The 24,496-nt window shown below is 46.2% G+C and overlaps 1 protein-coding gene across 1 annotated transcript in view; it reads left to right on the forward strand.

The window, feature by feature from the left end:
* The window catches only part of LOC147703391 (uncharacterized), a 9,287,842-nt gene that overhangs the window by 6,135,007 nt on the left and 3,128,339 nt on the right, over nt 1-24,496 (forward strand). Inside the window, exons 22-23 of the mRNA XM_086931832.1 lie at nt 12,379-12,441; nt 12,535-12,656. Of these exons, the coding sequence (XP_086787958.1) occupies nt 12,379-12,441; nt 12,535-12,656 (185 nt within the window). The remainder of the gene's footprint in view (nt 1-12,378; nt 12,442-12,534; nt 12,657-24,496) is intronic.

Below are 24,496 nucleotides of genomic sequence, written 5' to 3' on the forward strand. Positions count from 1 at the left end.
CAGCTGTCAGGGCCTCAGGCCGAGATATAGGACCCGCCACTGGGAATAAATAGTTTGTGCTTTATTAACCCGTAGCCCAAAATGTGTTCAAACCTTGCCAGGAGCTGCATTGTCGAGGCCACGCCCTTTACCGCTTCCCCCAGGTAAATCAACAAGTCATCGGTGTAAAGAGAGATAATATGAACCCACTCACCCATCCTGAGGCCCATCCCCTTACCATCCTGATGGGCCCTCTCAGCCAACGGTTCAATTGCTAGGGCAAACAGGAGGGGATAGAGAGGGTATATCTCCGGGAGATATTATATTGACTAGATATTGTTTTGCCCATCCTGACTCTCGCCGTGGGAGATGCATAGAGGAGCTGTACCCACTTCACCCAGCTACTCCCAAGGCAAATAGGCGGCATTGTTTCGAACAGGTGTTCCCTGCAGACCGTGTCAAAGGCCTTTTCCAAGTTAATTGAGAGCACTGCAGCCTGCTGCATGAGTAACGCTTCCGAGTGATAAATAAGAGAATAGAGTCTGCGCAGATTGTAAGAGGAACTGCGGGTGGCAATAAAGCCATTCTGGTCAGGGTGGATAAGAGATTTCCTGTGAGGTAGCAGCCTGCCTGCCAGTACCTAACTAAGAATTTTAAAATCTAAATTAAGCATAGAGAGTGGTCTACAATCTACCACCCGGGCACCTAACTCCTTAGATTTAGGGAGTGGAATCACAAGCGCACTCTGGCTAGCTTCGGCAAGCTTGCTGAGTCTGAGATACTCCGCGTATAAAGTCACTAGACGCAGCGCTATGCTGCCAGCATATCTCTTGTAAAAGTCTGCTGGGAGGCGACAGGTCCTGGTGTTTTACCAGGCGCCATATCTGCAATGGCCGCACAGACATCCTACAGAGTCAACGGGCCCCCCAATTCTTCCTGTGTCTGTTTGTCTACTGTTTGAAGTGGCAGGAGGTCCAGGAAGTCCCCGATAAATGTCTTAGGGACTGCTACAGAGGCGGTATACAATCTCTTGTAATATTCTTGGAATAAAGTGTTAATTTCCTCAGGATTATAAACTAGGTCACCCATTTCTGCCCGCAGTTGTGTGATCGGTGACCCACGGGTGTATGATTTGATCAGCCATGCCAGAAGATGGCCAGGCTTCCCCTCCTCCTTATGTATTCTGTCCAAATGTTCCTTATAGTTGTGGCATCTCAATCTTTCTAGCACTTCATTGTAGCTCGTGCGCATTTCCTGCAATCTTAACAAAGAAGTGGGGTAAATGCCCGGAGCATTATCCAGTTGACATACCTTACCCTTTAGGTCAAGTATTTCTTGACGGATTACTCTCTGCACCCCTGCAGACTGACCCATACAATGGCCCCTCACCACCACTTTAAATACCTCCCATTCCACTGAGGCAGAAGAGGTTGTGTGAGCGTTAGTGAGTAAGAAAGTTTCTATAAGTGTAACTCAGAGATACCCTTAATGGGGCATCCTCCAGTATCAAGGTGGTTAAGCCTCCTTGAGGGGATTGGAGTGCACCCCTCCAGAGGCCGATGGCTTATCAATAGATGACTATGATCAGATAAGGTGTGCCCTAAAGACTCTGTGTGGGTGATGGAGCTGCTGAAAGCTGGTGTGCACAGGAAGGTGTCAAATCCGGTGCGTACTTGGTGGATCTGGGAAGAAAAGGAGAATTCCCTGTCTGTTTTGTGCTGTACCCTCCAGGTGTCCTCCAGTCCCTAGTGGTTTATACAGTCCCGGAACCCCGATGCTGTGCAGTGTGTCTGTGTGTCTGGGAGAGGGGGGTGCGAACAGTCAGCCTCAGTGTCTGTGTCACAGTTGAAGTCGTGGTCCCTTGCTCACTTTGCCACTAGATTCAAGCTAGCCTGGATGATGATGGCTGATTAGCCAGAAACTGGTCCCAGGATCGCTTGTTTCTGGTCCAGGGAAGACATGGCTTGGCAGTTCGTTCTGGACTGTTCCCGTGAGGCAGAGGGTCAGACTGATTTGCATATGGCCATGTCTGAACTGGGGTGGCGGAGTGAGCTAAAGAACGATGATGGATTAAATCAGGATCAGTTGACTGGGGGTGAGTGCTTGCATTGTTCAACACTCCGTCCATCATCCCCTTTGGTTTTGCTTTGTTCGCCCTAAGTTGGCAGGGTATGCCCAGATGTGGTTCATTTGCTCACTTTGCCACCGGATTCAAGCTAGCCTAGCTGATGACAGATGATTAGCCAGAAACCAGTCCCAGGATGCTTGTTTCCGGTCCAGGGAAGACATGGCTTGTCAGTTCGGGCTGGACTGTTCCCATGAGGCACAGGGTCAGACTGATTTGCATATGGCCATGTCTGAACTGGGGTGGCGGAGTGAGCTAAAGAGCGATAATGGATTAAATCCAGATCAGTTGACTGGGGGTGAGTGCTTGCATTGTTCAACACTCCGTCCAACATCCCCTTTGGTTTTGCTTTGTTCACCCTAAGTTGGCAGGGTATGCCCAGATATGGGTCCCTTGCCCACTTTGCCACTGGAGTCAAGCTAGCCTAGCTGATGACAGCTGATTAGCCAGAAACTGGTCCCAGGATGCTTGTTTCCGGTCCAGGGAAGACATGGTTTGGCAGTTCGGACTGGACTGTACCCCATGAGGCACAGGGTCAGACTGATTTGCATATGGTCATGTCTGAACTGGGGTGGCGGAGTGAGCTAAAGAATGATGATGGATTAAACACAGATCAGTTGACTGAGGGTTGGGGCTTGCATTGTTCATCACACCGTCCATCATCCCCCTTGGTCTTGCTTTTTTCACCCTAAGTTGGCAGGCTATGCCCGACATGGGTCCCTTGCTCACTTTGCCACTGGATTCAAGCTAGCCTGGCTGATGCCGGCTGATTAGCCAGAAACCGGTCCCGGTATTCTTTTTTCTGGTACAGGGAAGACATGGCTTGCTAGTTCAGGCTGGACTGTTACCATGAGGCACAGGATCAGATTGATTTGCAAATGGCCATATCTGAACTGGGGTGGCGGAGTGAGCTAAAGAATTATGATGGGTTAAACCCAGATCAGTTGACTTGGGGTGAGTGCTTGCATTGTTAGACACTCCGTCCATCATCCCCTTTGATTTTGCTTTGGTCGCCCTAAGTTGGCAGGGTATGCCCTGATGTGGGTCCCTTGCTCACTTTGCCAATGGATTCAAGCTAGCCTGGCTAATGACGGCTTATTAGCCAGAAACCGATCCCAGGATGCTTGTTTCCAGCCCAGGGAAGACATGGCTTGGCAGTTCGGGCTGGACTATTCCCATGAGGCACAGGGTCAGATTGATTTGCATATGGCCATGTCTGAATTGGGGTGGCGGAGTGAGCTATAGAAAGATGATGGATTAAACCCAGATCAGTTTACTGGGGGTGAGTGCTTGCAATGTTCAACACTCCATCTATCATCCCCTTTGGTTTTGCACAGTAAAAGTCTCCACCTAGCACCACTTGTCCTCTGATGTGTTCGGCCATCTTAACTGAGAGGGAGGTGAGGAAAGCAACCTGATCTAGGTTAGGCGTATAAATGTTGCCCAATATTATCTCCCAACCCGACAATCTTCTTGTCAGAAGGACATATTTGCCAAACTCAGATATTATCTACAACGTGACCTTTTAAATCACATCTTGTGCTAAGGAGTTGGTGCTTAATACTAATTAATTTGTTTCTGGTATTTCCAGAACACTTCTGGTCCAGTCCCAAGCCCTGAAGAAAATCCCAGGAATTAATTTCCGGATTTGAAACGTGTCGGCGTTTACCTCTCTACTGGGTCATTAAATAGACAGTAGTCCGAGAGTAGCATTATTTGTAAATAGCAATGCACATTGGACTCTTAGGTACATACCCAGTAGAATAACAACCACTGCACTATGTTCACAATGTGATGTATTGTTAAATGTGGAAGTGGTTGTTTTTTGGTATGAATTACTTGACTGGCATCTTTCTTTATTGTTCTTAGAATTTACTTTGATTCATTTTGATTCCTGTCGCATACCTTAATTACTTTCACTGAATCAAGAACACTTTTTGTTGTGTGTCTTTTTGACAGGCATTCCGTAACAATTTTATTTGTTTAATGGATTTCCTTAAAAAACAAAAAAACAGTAATATATTACCCTGACCATTCGAAATAGATAAAGGTCTAAGACTGTTTATTGGTTGAAACAGCAGCTCTAAATAGCAGGTCAGGCCCATTTTCTAAAAAATACGTATTTGTTCCTGCCTGACCCTAGTAGGACCACACCCCCCTTTAGTGAAAAAAAAAGAAAATTCACTATCTATTGAGGCATGTGTGAGATCAAAGGGAACTCCGGGTCTTATCCAGATCAATACTACCGAGCAAAGGCAGAGAAGGTGGTTGCAAAAACCTGCCCTCTCCACTGTCTGCACAGTTTCGCAGCTTCATCCTTGATTAGACGGGTCTCCTTGGGAAAGGCTATGTGTATATCTCTATGTCTCAAGTAGGAATATAAATTATGTGGCTTAGCCTTAGACCCCATCCTTCTTATATTCCATGGTATGAACTTCAGTGAGTTATCTGCAGGAGACATGTTTGTGATGTGTCTCTCGACGATCACTCAATGCGGCCCTCCCATTTACCTAGACCCCTGAGTACACATAACACCCTAGTCTGCATTCTATGTAACCCAAACCAATAACAAAACCGCCATACTGAACACCTCCTAAATCCCAGGGAAGGCCAGCAACAGCCTGCCATCCAAACCTTGTATGCAACATCAAGTACTAAATGAGGCCCAAACCCAGCAGGGTAAGGATCTTAGGGGGGCATGCAGCAGAATCAAAAACATGGCAAAAGACATTAAAACCACATGCAGCGCACCGGCCACAGACTGACCAAACTCACCCGGATCCTGGGCAACCCACTGGAGGCCTCCACCCTCCCGTGAGCCCACAAAGGCCAGGGACCAAACCCAGTTTCAAATTTGTCTGATGTCTTTCGGGTTACCACTGGCAGCAACACACCATCACTGTGGGAAGAGTCTTATTCAATCTCCTCAGTCTCCCTCGAGGAGCGGGTCCCAGCCTGAGAGGGGGTTATTCTGTCCTGCATGATTGCCGTTACCGCCTGCAGTGCCTCTGACCCTCTTTTTTTCAGTTTGCGAAGAGCTCGTCTTCTTTGGGGCACCATGCCCGTCGCCTCCTGGCTCGTTTCCTGGGTTCCCGAACCTGTGGTGGGACGATATTTTTCCCAACTGCCTGGGAGCCCTCGGTCCTGTAAGTGTCAATCCATTCCCACGCAGACCTAGGGCCATCGCAGAAATGAGTTTTCCCATCAAGGATAATACACAGATGTCCGGGAAATATCAGGGAGTACTGAAAGCCTTCCACCCTCAGGGCTTTCTTAGCCTCAAGAAAGGAGGCGTACTGTTTTTAGACACCCAACTTATAGTCCGGAAAAATGGAAAAACTGTTATTGTCCACCTCATAAGGGCCCTCAGTCCGAGCCTTTTGCAAAAGGGTGTCTCTGTCCCTGAAATGGAGGAGCCTAGCCACCACTGGGCACGGAGCCCGTCCCAGGGCCCGGGGAATAGCTAGGACACGGTGCGCTCTCTCCATGGTGTAAAAGGTTAATAGTCTCTTGGGTGCAACCACCGTCCTCAGCCACTGCTCAAGGAAGGCCACCATTTACCTGCCTTCCACTCCATCTGGTAGGCCCAAGACCCCAATGTTGTTCCCCCTGTTCCTACCTTCAGCATCCTTAGCTCTTTTCTCCAGCAAACTGACCCTATCCGCAAGGTCTCCCACCCGCGTGGTCTGTTCTTTCTGGGCTGGCTCTAGTTCTGCAATTGTAGATTCTGTCTGTTTCACCCTCTCAGCCAGCTTCTTATTTTCCATTCGAAGGAGATCCAACCCTTCCGTACCGTGCTTATAGCCTGGTGCAAGGTGGCCTCTGTGTCAGCGATTGCCTCCAATATTTTAGTCAATTGCTGTTGCACTGGGTCTTCAGGGTCTCTCTGCGTTTTGTCATGTGGAGTCTCTTCCTGTTCCTGGGTGGGCCCAGTTTGTCTCGCTCTAGGTTTGGCCATTGTGTTGGGAGGGTCGCCCTTGGGCGATCTTGACGAAGGTACATTATGGGATAGTGCTTTGGCTCACAAGCACAGTGATAGGCCCCCAGTCCTTCCCCCGTAACGGGGTCATCCAGCCCTAGCAGCCAGCTACCTGGATTCAGGTTTACATCTGGGCAGCGTACAGCTCCTCTCTTAACCATCTAGATCAGGGTAGTCCCAGGGTCTCCTTGTGCTTTATCTGTGACCAGAGTCCCACACACCCCGACCACCAGGTAAGTCTCAAGTTTTGTGGGGTGTGAGCGCCCCTCCATCATTGGCGGCCCAGTTCTTAACTTCGATCCACTAGATGTATTTCAGATATGTCTAGCCCGAGGCCAAGGCCCTCTTGAAAGTTGACTTGCCTGCTGGGTAACCTATTGGGCCCAGTTTGGTATGAGCCCTACATTGTCAGTCCCCTGCTAAGCAGGCTTCCGCGCTGTAGTCCACTGGGCCGGCCCTGGGCTGTACCCGGTGCTCTACCTTGGCTCCCGCTTCTAGGTCACGGTGAGTCACTCAGATTCCGAGGCCTTCCTTGTGCAGTGCCCCAGACAAATCACGGCCCCCACTCCCTTCAGCCTCTTGTAGTCTGCAGTTTCTGTCAGCACTAGACTTCTCCACTTATTATTTACCCCAGGCCGAGTCCCGAAGGGTTACTAATACTCTTCACCGCTTCACACAGGCACTGTTCCCAATAATGTGCGCGCATGTGCACGCGCGCAGCTCTGTTAAATGTAGCGCGCAGTGCTTTGTGTGGAGCGCGCACACACAGCACATCAAAGGAGAAAGTTCGCGCCACTGCGCCCTGAAAAACGGGTGTTTCTTTCAGGCTGTGGTGCATACTGTTGTGCTATTGTTCATGCTAATTGCAGTGCCATCACCAGCAGCAATTAACATTAATACTTTAAACAAAAGCAAACAATCTGCTCGTCATCACCCCTGCAGCTGCGGCACTCTATTAAGACAAGAAATTCAGCAAGTTACAACATGTCCTGAAAAGCACACGTCATGTTTGTAAACGTGTTGATTTTCTCATCTTACCAGAGCTGGGCAGCCGGTGATTGTGAGACTTTGTTAAAGTGTTCAGGTTAATTGCAGCTCCAGACAGGCGCTGCGATTAACCTTAAATCTTTAACAAATGCCCACAATCACCCCCCCAGCCCAGCTCTGGTAAGAAAAGAGATTCAGCAATCGACAAATAAGGCGTGAAAAGTACACGTCATGTTTGTAGACTTGCTGAATCATTCTTAACAGAGCTGGGCTTAATCTCACCACAGAATGTCACATTTACGTTTTCCCGAGGTACAGAGTGAGACCTTGGGAAAACAGAATAGAAACTCAAATGGAGAGGGCGGAGGTAGCAACTCCAAGCGCTGCAGCTCGAGTGAAAAAAACACAAATCTACTTGCCAGAAGAGCAATACTTTAAATGTAGAATACCTTAAATTTTCTATTCCGTTATTGCTTAGCTGCTTTTTAAACTGCCCCCTACACCAATACGCAAGATGAGCTCTCCTCCCAGATTCTTACAAAGGAGGATGCCACAGATCACAAAGATGGCAAGGACTGTGTTAAAGCGAGCTATTTACCACCACAAACAAAAAGTGTATAAAATCCATTTGGAAATATCTAGAGCAGAGATTCCCTCTAATGCCCTTACTAAGAAAGCCCTTGGAATGTGTGACGTTAAACACAAACAATGATTTCTATGTGTTTCTACTTTCGAGCTCCTGGCACATTGAAATACCTTGTCATGCATAACCTATCAAACGTAAATATGTACACCCAAATATTAAGGCACCTGATATGAAGTATCAAGATCTCTTTTGAAGTCCCTCAATGCAAAAGAAGCATGGAATATTTTCAAAGGGGCGTGGCCAGTGTAATTAAGAGCGTGGCTTAAGACACATAAGCAAAAAATCTGTACTTAGCATAGTGTACCGCCCGACTTATATTTTGCTGTTTCTGTCATTGCATCCAGTTTTATGATACAACAAGTAACATCATATCTACAAGTCAGGACAATTGCCTTTGTCAATGGTTGTTAGTTGCATAAGATGAATTAGCAGCAGCTATGGCTTCCATATAATATTGATAGCTTCCACTTAAAGCCCTGATGACACCACAACTATGTTGCTGCCCCTGAGTTTGAAAAAGAGAAGGGAAGCAAGTGTTAGTGAAGAGAATACTCCCGACAGATGGATCAGTCATTTACAAACTTGCATCTGCCATCTGCTCAGACCTGCATCTTGGCAAGATTAAAAATGTTGGCAAGGCCTAACTATAGTTTAGATTATAGTCGTGCACAGCTGGATATTAGGTTCTGGATTAAGGCGTGAATCGTGCTCCTTCGTGTACTCCCTGCTTTGGAGTATATGCTATGAACTAAGAGATGCACTAGTACTGAACGGCACTAGTGTCACAAAGGGCACTGATTATTAGTGTGCTAGATCAACCAGCGAATTTTAATCAATAAAGTATTCCAAGCTTAAAGTTCCTTTTCATTGCAGTATTTTATTCATACTTCGATAGAGGTAATCGATGGTTAATATTCAATGTTCATTTGTTTTTTGCAACAATTCAAGTGTTCCCAACCATCCATTAATTCAAATTCCAATGCATTTCGGCCCACTGGCCTTCATCTGGGAAATCTCTGAAACAAGGAGTAGTATCTGTCACTATTTATACTTTAACAACAGTATGTTTACATACTGTTGTTAAAGTATAAATAGTGACAGATACTACTCCTTGTTTCAGAGATTTCCCAGATGAAGGCCAGTGGGCCGAAATGCATTGGAATTTGAATTAATGGATGGTTGGGAACACTTGAATTGTTGCAAAAAACAAATGAACATTGAATATTAACCATCGATTACCTCTATCGAAGTATGAATAAAATACTGCAATGAAAAGGAACTTTAAGCTTGGAATACTTTATTGATTAAAATTCGCTGGTTGATCTAGCACACTAATAATCAGTGCCCTTTGTGACACTAGTGCCGTTCAGTACTAGTGCATCTCTTAGGGCAAGGCCTAACTAGCCTTCCACCCTTCTTAGTTTGTTCAGGTGAGCACGGTTACATAGAGCAAGCGTTTAGAAGTGAAAAGATGGAAAAAAAAGGCTCCTTATATAACACCCCAACGTTGATATACAGAGACGCTACTTCTGGAGCATTGCCATACCACACTTTCTATCTTCTCTGACATATCTTTTTTCCTTTTTTCTTCACTCCCCAGCTGCTCTCGCCGTCTCCTCTTCTTTTTCTTCTTCCTCATATCAGTCCCGCTCCACATTTACCCACTTTCCCCTTCTCCCCATCCCATTCTTGTCTTCATTTCCCTCTCACTGCCTGTTCTTTGCTTTCTCTCTTACTGGTATCCCATTCTCTGTCCCAGTTCTCCAAAGCCTCTGGCTGCCTTTCTCTTTCCGTCCCTCTCTTACCAATTTCTACATTACTCCTTCCCCATTTCTCGTCTTTACGCCCAGACTTTTTTTCTGCTTTGTTCCTCTCTCTCCCCCTTTCTCCGCCACTAAATCCTATTTCTCAGTAGTCTCCTCTCCTTTTCCTTCAGGCTATGTTACAATTTTGAAAACACATACCACTATCCCTGAATATTGGATGGAAGCACATTTAGAATTTGGACCAAAGGGCCTCTGCAGCGTCGGAGACCTGGCCAAAAAGGACACGAAAAAGCTCAAATTGGATCATAAATCCAAAGCTGTTCTAATCAGGGGTCCCACAAATAAATTTGGGCTAGGCACTCAAAATCCTTAAGATGTCCCTGTGCATTTTTAAAGTTTTCATGTTAATCGCAGCACCCATCATGAGCTGCAATGAACACGAAAACCTTAACAAATGCACACAATCACCCACAGCCCATCCCAATTAAGAAAAGAAATGCAGTAACATAACTGCCATGGTTTCAAATTGCAATGTGGGATGTTTTCATAATTTCACTATAATTATTAGTGCCATTTGAACAGGGCCGACTTTAGTGCTGGTGGTGCCTGGTGTGACAATGTTTGTTGGCGGCCCAATGACCACCTGCGCCACAAATACTCTCATTACCATCCTTTAACAGTGACCCTCAAGTCGCCATAACCCCTCTCTCTTTCATATTTATTTTGTTTAATAGCACTTTACTTCGCATACACATTACACAGAGACTCTGAATCACTGTGTGTAAATCACTGTATAGGAAATGTTACACCAGACAGAGGAATACAATGTCTCTTCTTAACAGAGCTGGGATGCTAGGGTTTTAAGCAAACGTTGGAAGTGATATTTGGCGCTGCACACACGCGCGGTCTGGTTCCTGGCGCCCATAACCATGGCTGTAGCGCACAAAGACCCTACACTGCCGCACACAGAGGAAAGAAATTAGAGGGAACATTGCACACAGGTCTTCTGGGCGTCCCGCATGCCAGCTCCTCCACCGCATGGCACCGCTCCGCCACCGAAGCTGCGGTCGGGCCTCCAGGACTCGGCATGCGACCTAGCATGCCGACTCCCGTGCTTTTACCCAATCCACCAGGGGGTTAAAGCCAATGTTTTCCGCTGCGTTGGGTCAGCACTTCTGACCATCGCAGCCTAGGTTCCTCCTGGATTGCTGCGTTTCTCTGAAGCCTATGCCGCCATCTTTGGCTCGTGTCGCCAGGAACATCCCCATGCAGACTCGGCTGTTCATGCTCCCCCCGGCAGTGGGCAACCCAAAACCTGCTCCAGAATTCTTCCTGGTCCCCGGGGAATCCTCCACCAAGCACCCTGGACCTGAGTGTCACCAGTATAATCAGGATGTATTACAGGCCGGCGCGGAGCTGCAAGCTCACGCGACCGCCATCTCAGGCTCCCAAGCCATTCCCCCGGTCTATGTTGACTGATAATTGCAACCTGACCAGATGCCCCATACCATAGCCCCACTGTCTCATAATCCACTAAGTCATAGATCCACCCCGGGGGATGGTGGAGGTAGATTGCGAAAGGTACTTAAGACCATTTGTATACCTTGAGAAAGATTAGGTTGCATCACCACCCTCAGGTGCTGCCGAAGTTTCTTTTGGTTTTGAATTCTGTTTCTCTCTTTTTTATAATTGTTACACTTGTTTGATCCATGGGATTGTGCAATACATCTGGCATGGGGAAATGTATAGTATGACGTTGATCGCGGACCTAGTCCCAGGTTATTCATGGGCTCGTTGCAGACACTGGGAGGGCAATTTTTTGTTTATTCCCTCTAGGTTACTTTACGGCTTTTGGTATTTACGAAGGGCATTTAGGAGTAGTAAAGTTAGGATTTTGTCTCAGTTAAACTCAAGTTTTGGTCTTAAGTTGAACTTAAGACCAAACTTAAGTTTAACCGAGACAAAAACCTAACTTTACGACTTCTAACTTTACTACTCCTAAATGCCCTTTGTGAATACCGAAAGTCGTAAAGTTAGGATTTTGTCTCAGATTACTTTTGTGAAAAGTTTCTCCTGGTACGGAATCCTTGCGTCCGCAAAATGCTGACCTGATAATTCTGGGCCCAGAGACACTGGACCCTTTCATGTGATGCAAGGGCTGCGAGAAACAGCACAGCATGGTCCAAAGTAATGCAACCCCTGCAGCAGCACAGAGGCAACAAACAGTATTCTCCCAGGACAGACTGAAGACTGCGCTGACCCCCAACCACGCAACTTTGCCCCGACTGGCCTTCAAGCTGACACTTTCCACCTTCTCTTACCTGGAGGGAAATATCAGCGCTTTTCTCCATGGAATTGGGTTGACATATGCAGAAAATGGCACAATATGTCAAGGTCTATGTAGTTACTCTCCATTCCAAAGAGAAAAATTGTACACACCAGTATTTGGTACAGGGATAATGGACAGAATTTGTTTCCCCTTTTAACCCCACCCCAATTTCTGTCACAGTCATAATGGCGGGGAAAGAGGTAGGACATATAACTTTATGTTGTTACTTGGGTCAAGAACCTGTACTCCTTGTCTCAGAGCTTTCTTTAGTAAACTTTACATTAATTTACAACATGCATTCTTTTATTGCCTTAACATTTTCATCAGATGTTCTTGCCTTTAGATAATCCAGATTTGTTACAGTGCATAGTCCTGTGTTCAATATCTTGTTAATTACTGCATTTAGTGAATATATGAGAGCACTTTTTGTGTTGAATAATTGGTCTTATTGTTACTTAATCCCTGTGAGCAGATTGTCCATCTTCAGTGATGTCAGAGTGAGTTTCTCTTTACAGATCTATCTTCCTATTCCTTATCTGCCTGATACTGTGTTTATTCTTTCCTCAGGTTTTAAGTGCTGACTCAACTCGCATTGTGGCAACCTTTAGAAAAAGAGCTTATTTTGGAGAGGTAGCTTGGCAACGTTCCTCCATTGTTTATTACTAACGTTGTATGTCTTTCTCGATTGAAATTTTATTGCATCATTCATTCTACTCTTTTTAGACTGGATTCCTGTTTGGAGTACCTGATACTCTTACAGTCAGAGCAAAAACCCACTGTGAGATTCTGGTATTGGACTTCGACAAAATAGGAGATGTCCTAAAAAAACAACCAATAATTAAAAGGTATGAAATATTTTCGTTCATTTGTACATCCTCGTTTTCTCTGGCCTTCTTAAGTGTCCTACTAATCACAGATAATTGACTCAAATGTATCATTGGCTAGGTGGCATCACAGCCTGTATTTGGTCCACCTCTACCATGCATTACTTCTACCATGGGTACTTGAAGCTCTTTCTGCTATGCCAGATGTAGTGCTGCGGCACAGAAAAACAAGGCTGCTGCAAAGCTTAGCAAAAATCCTGCTTCATAAATGTTCATGATGCAGGATTACTTCTGTAATCCTGTTGATCAGCTTTGAATACAGAGATGGAAGCCAGTAAGGGACATCAGACCTCTCTCTTCATTTGAATCCACAAAGTTTATGTATTGCACTTTACAAAGTACAGGTATCGCAGTTCCCGTGTCATCATGGGATATGATTTGGAAAGGCTAAAGAAAGTGGCCCTTTCTCTCCTCATTTTCCTAGTGATTACCATGAAATCTCTACGATAACACTGTGAGTTACAAAGACATTTGTAACTTGCAATGTTATTCTGCTACATTGCCCTTAATTTCTATTGTCTGACTTGACAGTGTAGTATGACAATTGTGTGAGAATCCCCAGGAGTGAGGCTTATGCTCCACCCCCATGTTGGGAACCAGGAGTATATGTTTTGATTGGGCTGAAGTTGTGTGCTTTCACAAAAATGTGCTTAACTCCCAGGCAACTGTGATCATTTTGTGTATTTTTCCAGTTGCCAGAGCTTGAACTTTCAGGGGCACACACATAACACCTTAATTCTATGTCTTCGATAATTGACGGTGTTTTCTCTGGCAGCAGCACAGATGGGAGGAGGACCTACATGGATTTGTATGTCTGGCTTGACATTGCAACTGTTACTTGACCATATATGATCTACAAAACTGTGTTTTCAAAGTCCTACTGAGAGAGGGGGCTCTACTCACATATCTGAGAGAGACTTCTAGCTGCAGATTCCTTACCTTAGAATTATCCCCAGGCATCAGACTTGATCTGGAAACTTTTTGTGAGCAGTACCCCTGTGTGTCGGTAGATGGCGTTCTTCAGCATTGTCCACACCAGATATTTTGTGCACAGTGCCTAATAACGTGCCACCCCAGTGCGCTGATGTAAGTTTTTTTCTTTCCACGCCAATCAGCGCACTCCGGAGAGAGCTACCCCAGAAATTTTTTGGCTGAGCTTTTTTGACTTTTGTCGAAGTTTTTTTCAAGTTTTATCTCCCGGTGTGGCAGGAATGCCCATGAGGAAGTCTAGGTTCAGGCCTTGCCTTTTGCCTTAAGTGCGGCCTCAACACCAGGACCGGCGTCGACGTTTGTGCCATGCACGCCAAAGCGTTGAGGGAACAATCCCTCAAGTTCCTTGCCTGTTGACGTGCGACACCGCAACAGTCTCGATCCCGGTCGAGGCGAAAGTACCGAGATAAGTTGTGGAGCTGTAGTACTTAACCACAGTTAAAGTCATTCCACTCCGGTAAGTCCCACAAAAAAAAAAGAGCAAGAAGTCAATGAGGTCTTCGACTTCACATCATCCGTTGAAATCATCCGACAAGACTAGGGAGCGTCGTCCCTTGAGGCCTGGCTCTGCGGTTATGCATGCCCCTGGGCCATCTCCCTGCCTCTCTGAGTTTAACAGAGTGACCCCCGCTAGACTCTGAGAATTTTATGAGGCCTTGTACCTCATATTTGGGCAGCCCATATTAGCTGATGCACCTTCAGGCCCTGTGGGTTTTGGAGTGGCCCTCCTGATTCGCTGTTGGTGGGTCCACCTTCTGCACCAGTCAGGGTCCTTGGATCCACAGATGTATCCGGACTGGTGCCGATCATAATACTCAACCATCCTTGACGCCATTCACACTGTCAATGCTCCTCTGGTGGTGCCATCACCATTTATTTCCCTGACTTTGACACTGAGACGGAGGGGCATCGTTCAACGCCAGCGCCGATGGGAGCCATTTCTTGCAGGCCAGAGCCTGTGCCATATTCTTATGGGCTAGGACTTTTGGAAGATTGAGAGCTTTAAGAATACCAGCTCCTAGACCCAAATATGGACTGGTGTGAACAATTGGTGGACACCCTTCCAGGTACTAGCTTTGTTTCGCCTCCTACCATGGCCAAAGAGGAGGGTGCCCCTTTTACTATGGTGGTGAGGACTATGGCCGAGGTCCTCAATCTTCAGTTGCACCCCGTGGCTGTCAAGGCTAAAGTCTTGAGGGAGGTGCTTCAACCCAGTCACTTCTTCAGAACCGCTTCTCCCATTTAAAGAAGCCCTTGTGATGTCCTGCTCGAGCTTGGTTTAAGCCCTGCCACCATTGGCCCGCCCCACGGGCCCTCTCTTTCTTTGCCCAACACCCTACCCCAAGAGATCTTAGTGGTCCGAGCCTCGACGTCCCAAGTAAATCCTTTTGCATTCCCTACTGCCCCACTGGATAGAAATCCAAAAGGAAGGACACCTTGGGAAAGGAAATGTTTCCTACCACCAGCCTGGCATGGCAGTCTGTGAAAACTGTATGCCTTTTAGGGCTGCTACTCTAATTTCCTTTGAGATTCAGTTGCGCAGATGCTGCCTGTAGTCCTGGAGGAGGACCGGGCCATACTTTCTCATGCTATGGATGATGGGAGAGACGAATAGCGGGTTCTACGTAGGTGGCCTTACGACACCACGCCTGGCCGAGGATGACTGGCTTTTCAGGGGATGCCCAAACTTCACTTATGGACATGCCCTTTTATGACTCCCGTCTCTTCGGAGACAAGGCGTAATCAGTGCTGGAGTACTTCAAGGACAGCAGAGCTAAGGCCAGGTACTTTGGCCTTTCCATGGCCTAAAGTCAATCCCAGTCCACCTATTGATCCTTTTGTGGCCACAAAAGCGGGCTTCAAGCCGTGTCTCTACCCGCCCACACATCATGTCCTAAGATTCCCATTCCCTGCTTGGCAGAGGATGCAGCACCCACAAACCTCGTGGGTCAGGCAACCAGAGGTCAGCTCAATCCCCCCCCCCCACCGGCAGCCACAGCCTCTAAGCTTCTTTAGTTTGTCCTCTGACCATCATAGGCAACCAGTGGGTGGCAGGATACACTATCACCTGCACCACTGGAGGTCAATACCATCAGACCGCTGGGTTCTCCAGTTTGTCCAAAGGTGCTAATCCTTCTTCTTTGTGACTACCGCTCCTACAGAAGATCGCATGCGCTTGCTGGGGTTCACTATCAACATGCCGAAGTAACACCTGACCCCTTTTTCAGACGCTATCTTTCATCTTTTATCTGAGCAATTCTGGACAAAGTGTACTTTCGGACTTACCCTCCAGAACAGTGAGTGCAGGATATTCTGACTATGATATCGATGTTTCAGTCTCTGTCCTGGGTTTCATTGAGACTGACTCTGAGGCTGCTGGGCCTCATGACATCCTGCATCCTGATCATCACACAAGTCTGTTGGTATATGCAGGCTTTGCAGTGGAATTTTTTGGGGTACCGCAGACAAGATGGGAGCTAATAGAACAGCTTGGTACACTCCCAAACTTCGCAAACTCAAGCAAGCTTGCAAACTTGCAGAAGGAAAATGGAGGAAAGATTTTTCCACAATTAATAAAGCAATTTATAGGGAAAATATAAAATTATATAAAGAAGAAATTAAACTGGCCCAGGCCCTCTATTATGAAATGCAAATCCTCTCAGCCTCTTATTTCCCCGCAAAACATTTAGCATAATGAAATCTCTCCTTAAACCCTCCCTCCCACGGTCTTAGACAATTTACTTTCCTGCTGCAATAATTTTGCACCCTTCTTACAATCAAATACCCCAGATATTAACACCAGGGCTGATACTAATACCTGCCTTTTAACTGACATCTCTCCCCTGGACCAGTGTTCTTTACAAAGTATTCTTAGTCAGTTGAAGTCAGGCTCTCCCAGAGACGTTGTTCCTCCCCCCATTTTAAATCTAGACTTTCACCCTTTGTCCTCCGCTATCCTAGTCACCATCAATGCAACATTTTCAACAGGATTGGTCCCCCCGGTATGGAAGCAAGCAATGGTCAAAGCCCTTTTAAAGAAACCAAATTTAGATCCAGAGGTGTTAGGGAACTATCTCCCCATATAATTTTTGCCTGGTATTAGTAAAATTGCTGAAAAGCATGTAAACTTTGGGCTCTCTACATTTCTGGAAAGCAATAAATGCCTTCATCCCTCCCTAACTGGTTTCAGGCCCCAACAGGGGACCAAGACTGCCCTTCTGGCAGTATTTGAGGAAACTAGAAAAATCTTAGACAACGGAGGCCGCTCTGCCATTGGGCTTCTGGATCTTAGTGCAGCCTTCGACACAGTCAACCACCAGTTGCTTACTCAGAGACTCAGAGAAGCCTGAGGGACGGGCATGGCCCTTAAGTGGCTCTGCTCCTTCTTGGAGGACAGGTCCTTTCAGGTATTCCAAAATGAATTTACCTCTGAACCTAGGCCGCTAAGATGTGGGGTTCCCACGGATCTTCCCTGAGCCCCACTCTTTTTAATGTATATATGAGTCCCTTGGCCGGCATGTCAAGCCCTTCTGAATTCAGATGGTTACATATGCCGTTAACACACAGCTGATTGTCTCTTTTAATCAGCTCAACAAAACTGGCCCTGATTTAATAGGGTGCCTTGAAGAAGTTTCGTCTTGGATGGGAGCGTAATTTCTGAAACTCAAAGGGTCCAAAAACGAAGCTGCTGCCACTAGGCAATCCCTCACCCACTTTTAGTCCACCTTGGCCTAGATGCTTTGGCCCTACTCCCTCATCTAAAGAATATATTAAAAGTTTAGGGGTCTGGCTGGATCACAAGCTAGATTTTGGAGAACAAGCTCGGAAGGTGGCAGGCAGCTGTTTTGGGGTGCTGAGGATGTTACGAAAAGTTCTCCCCGATTCCTTTTCCCGCCAGTAAAATGGTGGTTCAGGTCCTTGTACTCTCTAGGCTTGATTATGTCAACGCCCTTTATTTAGCAGCTCCTGCCACCACCATCAGGAAACTTCAAACTGTGCAGAATTGTGCAGCCCCCTGCTGCTGAATATTCCCAGACGACAGGCAGCTAGGACCCCTCTGGGCATTCTGCTCTGGCTGCCCATTCAGGACAGAGTTCAGTTCAAGGCGCTATGCTTCGCTCATAAGGTACTGTCAGGCAATGGCACACCTATTCTTCATTCCATCGTCTCTCCATATCACCCTAACAGAGCCTTGCGGTCTAGCAACAAACAAATGGTGATTGTTCCCAAAATTAGGAAAGCACTGATTGGTGGTCGCCTCTTCTCGTACAATGCAGCTAGGTTGTGGAACACTCTTCCCCTGGACATTTGTTGCGGGCCCAATCATCTGGCCTTTTGGAAATGTTTAAAAACTTTTATGTTTCCATAATGCTGGTAATTAGTTCTGGAGCTGCCGCCTCTAGCGCTGGGATGCCTTTGGGTAACCATGTGCTGTACAAATGCTTATTCAATTCAATTCAATCTGAAGTTCCAGTGGGCACAGCATCTGATAGGGACATCTAGCTGCAGATTCCTTAACTTTTTAATCCTCCCCAGGCACCAGACTGGATCCCAAAACTGTTCTTCAACAATACCTCTGCGTGCCGGGGGCCGAATTGTGGGACTCTGCACTGACATCGACTCCGGATGTAGAGTCATATAAGTCCCCTCCGACGTGCGTGGTGTTAGTTCCTCCTTTTCCGCGCTGCAACATGGATCCCGAACATCGGTTCTTCGGGCCATTTTTGGGGCTGATTTGACGCCCTTTTGGCATCAGGGGACAGTGTTCCTATGCCTTCAGGTTTTAAAACGTGCAAGTCTGGTGCTCGACAGATTTTGGCTACAGACCCCCCATTCCATCTGTATGTGGTGCCTGGGGGAGCACCATGACTCTGAGGAGTGGGACGCCTGTAAGTCCCTGAAGCCTAAGGCCCTGCAAGAGAGAGGAGGATGAAGCTTCTGATGCAGCGAATATCTCAGTCTTCTGGATTCAAACAACGTTGATCTTCTCGCTCTGAGGTTCCTGGCTGGGATAGGTCGAAGAGCCGTTCTTATGGGTGTCGCTCATCTACATCAGGAAAATCCTGTCATAAGGGATCAAAATCACGGTGGCCTTCGGCCTCCCCGCTTCTCGATATAGTCTCTGCCGGCTCCTCCTGTTCTTTAGTGGAGGATGTCGCACAGGGGTCGACCCGCAGCTCCCTCCTCTTCCTGAAGCCAGGGTGACACAACCCAGATGCACGTTATGGAAACAGAGGCTGCTATACGTGAAAAACTCCTTGCCCAGCCGGACAAGGATTTTATTTCTGAAACAATGTCAAATATGATTACAATATACTTTTACACAAATAGAATGGCACAAGCCTGTGCTGTACTAAAGGAAAAGGAAAAAATAGAACAGAGTGAAAGGGGTGTTTTCAGGCAAGGAAAAGGAGCAAAACAGGGCACTGTAAGTCAATTAAAGAATAGTGACAGTGTCGCCTGGAATGGAACATACACAATTACAATTACAATCTGCTGTATGTATGCCCACTCATTGGTGTCGACGGAAGTTTCGATCCCTATTGCTCAATTACATTACTGGGATCATCATCAGGACTTAAAATTAGATTTGCCTGAATGTAACAAAGCCTGTTGGGAAAAACAAAGAAAGTAAAAGGATTAAAAAATGTTGGAGGGCGGTCATCACATGTCGCACATCTTTGTAACAGAATCCGGAATCGCAGTGTGTGCATTGTGCGGAGTGAGAGTGCTCGTTTTAAAATCAATTTACAATTTTTATATAAACAGTAAACCTCGGAATCTCAGTGACATTGGTGCGATTGCAGTGACATTGGTGCAATTGGCGCTAAGGATTGTGCGGGAACGAGTGAGTGACTAAGATCGTGCAGAATGCGTGGATAAGAGCTGCTCAAGGCTCAGTGGATTGGTGGTTGAGCTGAGGACTGTGCAATTATCTATAAGTTTTTCCAGGGATTATCTAGAGTAGGAAGTTAAACTAGACATACCTCTGATTGAGAGGTTTTGGGGTTTTCACAAGAGAGCAACCCGTTCGGAAGTTCTCGGGGTATTTCAGCATGTGCGCCGATAGCGCTAGAATTATTTTCATCTGTTTTGTCGGGCTGTGGGGGCAATGAGAGTTTGGTGAGTGTGAATCCACTGAACAACGGGAGTTGGACGTGGGAACGGATTTCAGGGGTGCATACCCATTAAATGCTGTGATTTGCATTTCTGTCGGAATCCATTAGGGATATGGAGGAAAGGTATCCTGTTTCTTTCTTTCAGATACGCCTGGTCTGGCGGGCTAGAAAGAAATAATTAAGGGATTAGTGGCTCCATTGGGTGGGACAGATGGATAAACCTTTTTCCTGAGTGTTTTCAGCCTACTTTAATGATTCAAGGAAAATTATATATCAAGATGCTAGAGCAGGGCTCAATGGCCTTCCACTCGTTTCACGATCGATGTCGGAATGGGACGCTGAAAACAAAATTATATTTCAATGAGCGTCTTATATCCGATCCATAGTTAAAAAGGATTGCGGTAGTTGGTTTGGACATGAGTCCAGTTCAGAGCTACTTACCAAGTCGGATTGGAGCTTGCGTGTGGACAGGATACTCGGTCTCGATGCCGGTTCCTAGTGGGGAGTGTGGGATTGCTATTTATGGTCTGGCTTTCCGGTCACGTGCTGGTGACCCCGAGCGCCATCTTGAAGCGGTATACTAGTTGGAGTTTAACTTGGATTACGGGCGCCATCTTAGAGTGTTATGATGAGTGCCCGGGTTTTCCAATAAGGGAGTGGCGTTATGAATAGAGTCGGGGAGTGGAGTGCAAAGGTGACAATACCATCGGTGTTGGTGAGCACATGCACATGCTTATATGAACAAGTTGTGACTAATATTAAAATTCAGTGGAAGCTAAAAACATAGTTACTCCAGAGACTCATTTTGTTTGGTATATGATGCATTAGTTCATTCACAGAAGTGCGGTCCAGTCTTCACTTCGGTTCAGTCCCGTATGTATGGTGTTGAATTGTATGATTGACTTGAGTTCTTCACGGTTCAAGAGTTGCTGTAGATTGCCGCCTCTCGGAGGAAGCTTGACGGATTTCAAGATTGTCCATTTCAAGTCATCTGCAGTGTGTTTCATAGAGGCAAAATGATCCACCAAAGGGGCATTGGGAGTCCCACATCTAATGCGGCTCCGGTGCTGGTTTATGCGTGTCTTAACTTTTTGTGTTGTTTGCCCTACAAACATTTTGGGGCACGGGCATAACACCGCATAAATCACATTACAACTGTTGCAATTGGTGAAGTCTTTCATATCAACTGTGACATTATTGTGACTGAAAGTGCGCCCCTCAAGTGTAAAATCACACACAATGCATTGTCCACATTTAACATGCCCAATTACAAGTGGTAAGCCCCAGTTCGATTCAATCATGTTATTTGGAGGTGGGGCGGGTAGAGCAGCCCGGACAAGGTGGTCTTTTATGTTCTTACTCTTTCTGAACGCAAACAATGGTTTGTCAAGATTAAGTTGGCCTGCATTTAGAGTTGGCCAGTGCTGCAGGATTGTTTTGCTGATTTTGTTTGAGATAGGAGAAAAAGTGGTGACGCATGCGATTCTCTCTGTTCTCTCTCTGGTCTTTGGTTCTAAAAGGACCTCTCTGGGACAATACCATGCTCTTTTAGAGGCGTTTCTGACTAATCTGTTTGGGTATCCACGGGCTTTGAGTTTTGTGGACAAGATGTTTGCTTCTCTGAAATAGTCTGGTTTTGATGAGCAGTTTCGCCTGATGCGAAGGAATTGGGAATACGGGAGTGAATCTTTCAAAGCTCTGGGATGGTTACTGTCGTATCTGAGCAAAGTGTTGCGTTCGGTGGGTTTCCTGAACAGTCGGGTCAATAACATGCCTTCCTCATGATAGATTGTTAAATCCAGAAAGGCTATCTCTGTTTTGTGATGGGAAAGAGTGAACTGCAGGTCGTCACAGTTATTGTTAAGCCAGTGCAAAAAGGATTCTAAAGTTTTTCATCAGAGTTCCAAATCAGGAAAATATCATCTATGTAGCGTCGCCAGATAGCAATGCCAGATCGGAATGGATTTGCATCCGATAAGATAGTGCCAGTCTTGAGCGCATCCATAAACAATATCGCTAGGTGGGGGGCAAAAATAGCCCCCATCGAGGTGCCCTTTATCTGTTGGTAGAATACCCCATCGAAGACAAAAAAGTTTTTTGTAAGACACAGTTCTAGTAGTTGTAATATGGACAGTGTCGGTACTCTGTGAGGTCTGGGTCTAGAGTCTAAGATTTTTTGAATGACAAGTAGAGCCGCTTCAATAGGGATCGAAACGCCCGTCGACACCAATGAGTGGGCATACATACAGCAGATTGTAATTGTAATTGTGTATGTTCCATTCCAGGCGACACTGTCACTATTCTTTAATTGACTTATAGTGCCCTGTTTTGCTCCTTTTCCTTGCCTGAAAACACCCCTTTCACTCTGTTCTATTTTTTTTCCTTTTCCTTTAGTACAGCACAGGCTTGTGCCATTCTATTTGTGTAAAAGTATATTGTAATCATATTTGACATTGTTTCAGAAATAAAATCCTTGTCCGGCTGGGCAAGGAGTTTTTCACGTATAGCAGCCTATTGTGTTCTATACTTCATTGTGATGATTCAAAATAAGCTAGGAACCTCTGTTTCCATAACGTAGTTATACCCATGGTTCTTAGCTACCCTCTGGGTCCCCCTTGTTTTTCTAAAATAACAACCCAGATGCAGGCATACTATCATGCTCTTCATGCCATTTTTGGGTCTATGCCTTCCTCTGGAGTGCCTTTGGGCCCCAAGGAGGTAGAGTGTACTCTGATGGGTCCACGTCTGTGGCTTCGCCCTCAGGACCAGTCGAGATCTCCGACTCCATTCCTGGAGTCGTCACGGCATAGCTGCGCAGCCCGTTGCAGCTTCCAGCTATGACGCCAGGAGCGGCAAATGAGGTTGTAGAGGTTGAAGTGGATACAACGCCAGCCAGATGTTGGTCGGTGCCGGAGGTGCCGCTTTTTGACATTGCAGTTCCCACATCTTCTACCTTTCACTTCGGAGTTGGTGCCTTCTCTGTTGCTGTTTCCCCAGTGTGGCAAGATTATTGTGCAGTTGGTGACGTCAGGAACATTGACCACTTGGTTGGTCATGTTCAGCCTCTTATGGGGGTACCTTGGGCTACATTAGGTGAGGACAGTGGTCTGCAACCCTCCCCTGTTTCTTACCTGCTCTCTCCACCACGAATTGCGACTGAGGCTAATGCAGCTTATGCAGAGGTTGTAAAGAAAGCTGCTAGTATCTTGCAATTACAACTTCATTCAGTAACTTTGTCATCTGATACTTTAGAGAATCTACTTCATCAGGGTGGGACAGGTGTTGAACCCTTACTGACCTATGGAGATCTCTTTATGATTTTTTGCTTGGAATTTAGACGAGGCCAGTGACCGGGGACTCTGTTGATCGCGCCATTTTCCATCGCCATCGTCCTGCTATGGACGACCCTGTCTGTCTCCTTAACATCCATCTAGTAAGGGGCTTGTGTGCAAGCTGCTATGACTTCGCCTGACCCAGATGTTGCTCCCTCGCTTCCGCCTGGTAGAGAATCCAGGTGGTTAGATTTGAGTGGCCAAAATGTATTTTCTTCAGCTAGTTTGGCTTTTAGGTTGTTAAACACGTCTTGTGTCTTGGGCAGAGCTTCTAACGCTTTATGGGACTCTATTGCCCATCTGCTTCCCTCCTTTCATAAAGGGGTTAGGCCTGACCTCCTTCAGTTTGTAGAAGATGCCCGTGCTATGGCAAAGTTTACCATTAAGTGTGCTATGTACACTACCGTTTCTATTGGTAGGGCCATGGCTAGGTCTGTTGCTCTTTGCAGACACGCTTGGTTGCGGGAGTCGAATCTCCCAGGCACTGTTTGGGAGAATTTAATGGATATGACTTTTGATGGTGTTCATTTATTCGACAGCCATACCGATTCAGTGCTACAGCACCTCATGGCTGGACTGTTGAAGGTGCCGTAAGCCTTCCTTTTGGGAAGATCTTTAATGTTAATGTCTATTGATGTATCAGAGTTGTTGGTCTCTCTCTATTGATAGACCTATGTTGAACTGCATTGTGCTTTTGCTTTGTATAGCCTTTGGATCTTTAGGGTAGGTTCAGGACTTAATTCGTGCCTCTACTATTGTTGCACTTGTGGTTTTGAAGTATAAGCACTACTTCTCCCTTATTGCGGAATGTGTGCCTTGGGATTTACCTATGTTGCTCTCTGGCTTGTCTTTCCTGCAGCATAGCCATTTTTAGTGCTCCTTGTTACTCTATGATTACGTTCATGTATTCTTTTATTTTACTCTGCTAAGGAGCTTAGCTTAGCCTCAAGTTTATACCCTTTTGGTATGCATCTCACTCTACATGGAGTATTTGTTTGCTATTGTATAGCTTTTTCTACATTCCACTTATGTGATCTATTGGTTGCTATTGTGTAGCTTCCTGACTACCCTGCCTTTGTGGGCATCACTCGGCTGTACAACCTAGTCCTTCTTGGACTCTGTTACATGCACTTTTAAGGGCTATTGTTGTGAGTTCATGGCTGTTCTTTTTTCCTTTGTGGTACCTTTTTCGGGGTCCTGTTGCATTTCACCCCCTTTAGGGTGATTACCCAATTAAATTTATACGCTGTTCGTTGTTGCCCCTGTACGGGGCTGCCTTCCTTGAACTGTCTGTCTCTTCTGAGAGAGGCTACATTATCAGGTTCAAGCTTTATTGTTTTCTCTGGATTATTATTTACTG

The sequence above is a fragment of the Lissotriton vulgaris genome, chromosome 7, assembly GCF_964263255.1.
Source record: "Lissotriton vulgaris chromosome 7, aLisVul1.2, whole genome shotgun sequence".
Lineage (NCBI taxonomy): Eukaryota > Metazoa > Chordata > Amphibia > Caudata > Salamandridae > Lissotriton > Lissotriton vulgaris.